At 39.4% G+C, this 1,999-nt stretch overlaps 1 protein-coding gene across 1 annotated transcript in view; it reads right to left on the bottom strand.

Annotated features, from left to right (window-relative positions):
- Positions 1 to 296: 296 nt before the first annotated feature.
- The window catches only part of si (sucrase-isomaltase), a gene marked incomplete at both ends in the record, with an annotated part of 69,759 nt that continues 68,056 nt past the window's right edge, over positions 297 to 1,999 (bottom strand). Inside the window, one exon of the mRNA XM_080543668.1 lies at positions 297 to 374. Coding sequence (XP_080399794.1) covers positions 297 to 374 — 78 coding nt within the window. The remainder of the gene's footprint in view (positions 375 to 1,999) is intronic.

Here is a 1,999-nt window from a genome sequence, read left to right as displayed (position 1 = left end):
ACCCTGATTTGGTTTAGGACAGTTCAGGACAACAATACTCCAACTTTGCCTTAGCAGTCATATTCAACACACCTTATAATCAATTAACATTGTTAATCAGTAGTACGTAATCAGTATTAAACCATGTTATTCACATTACATGTTTGACACGAGACACATAATTTTTTCTAACATGTTCACATTATTTCTTAAATTCCTGCTTTATCTTTAAAGAAAATGAAAACAGTTTTTCTTTTACAACAAATTATAAGTCTTTAAATGATTTATTATCACTATTCAAATAATACATGCGGTGATTAGATATTCGTTTTCCACGCCATGGAGAAAGGCTGATCTATATAAACTCCGCTTCCAGTGGCATCCACGACCAGCTCCTACAAGTAAAGAGACAATCAGATGGAAGAGAGGATAAGATAAGATCATATATTAACAGAAGTATGGCTTATGAATTCATACTATGTGATGATAACACTGCAAGAAGATTAAAAAGAAAATTAAAAAGAAAAAACACATTAATTTTGTAGTCAACTTAAGCAAAGGTGATGATGAGTAGACTAGACATGTGCAGACTCGTCATTGCTTTGAGAAACAAGATAATCATTCTCATAGATGTGTATAGGTTCCATATACAGTACTTCAACACAGTAAATCCTTTAACTCAATATTGTCTGTGATTGTCGACTAGCCCCATGCACTCTAAGCAACACAACTGTATCACCGGACAGTTGGTGTGTGCGTGTGTGTGTGTGTGTGTGTGTGTGTGTGTGTGTCATAAAGGCTGGCACTCATTTTATGAAGTTGCACTTTCAATGAGTTATTAACTTCACTTAGGGTGGAATTGTGACTTAAGGTAAGCACACTTTAGATCTAAATTATGTATTTTTGGTCAACTCTGAACAATCAGTGTGTGTGTGTGTGTGTGTGTGTGTGTGTGTGCGTGTGTGTGTGTGTGTGTGTATGAGTGTTTGTGTGTGTGTGTGTGTGTGTGTGTGTGTGTGTGTGTGTGTGTGTGTGTAGATGCATGGTGCCCCATAGTGATCCGCAACACCCCCACCCTGGACTCCTTCAAATTAGCCCTCAAAACACATCTGTTCTCCAAGGCCTTTGGCCCCTAGTCGATGTTTCAGTTTTGCTTTGTTTGTTTTCTGTTTTGTCTGTCTGATCATTCCCTTAGAATTGTAAAGCGTCCTTGGGTTTTTTGAAAGGCGCTATATAAATTAAAGTGATTAAGTTATTATTATTATGGTGCGTGCTTGCTTGCTTGCTTGCTAGTGTGTGTGCTTGTGTGGCTGTGTTTGTGTGTGTTTGGTTAGAGTCTACTAAGGAAGCCTGCTCTATTCAGGACAGAAACAGCACTTCCGTTAACCCAATACAAGACAGATTATTTCAAGTCCTTGTACACTCTGAGAATACTAAAGGAGATGAATGGATGTTCTCAGGCTGAAACACCACTTATTCAAATACAAATGCACTGCATCTCCCTCAGCTCTCTGTCTGTCCTCTCCCAACCTGGAATAAATCTCAGTCTCTCATGTTGCCTCTCAAATTATTATTTATGGAGGCTGTAGCTATCGGTTGCAGGGTGCTGATAGCTTGTGTGAATACAGTATGCATCTAGACAAGGATATTTCATCACAGGGCAAATGAGGAAACAAAACAAATGTCATCCTGCAAAACTCCACCTATCCATTTCATCTTCCCTCTATTATCGTCTTACTATTCCTCTTCCTACATCCTGCTATCTATTCCATGGAAGTTGATTAGTATTGTCTTACACGTTCTGTACATCTCAACAGTCTTTCTCTCCTCGTCTCCTTTCCATCATCCGCATTAAGTTGAATGAATTGGACGGTTAAGTAAGCGTTAAGTAAGCGTTAACCTTGCCAGCAGAGAAACGATGGCCCAGATCTGGCTCATGTCTGTTTATTTACCGGATGTGGCCCAGGTACAACTTGTTCAACATGCCAGAAGTGGACAGGCTCTGGCTGCCATTCCTGAG

The sequence above is a fragment of the Nansenia antarctica genome (genome assembly GCF_963989245.1).
Source record: "Nansenia antarctica genome assembly, chromosome: 12".
Lineage (NCBI taxonomy): Eukaryota > Metazoa > Chordata > Actinopteri > Argentiniformes > Microstomatidae > Nansenia > Nansenia antarctica.
This window is presented reverse-complemented; position numbering and strand designations above follow the sequence as displayed.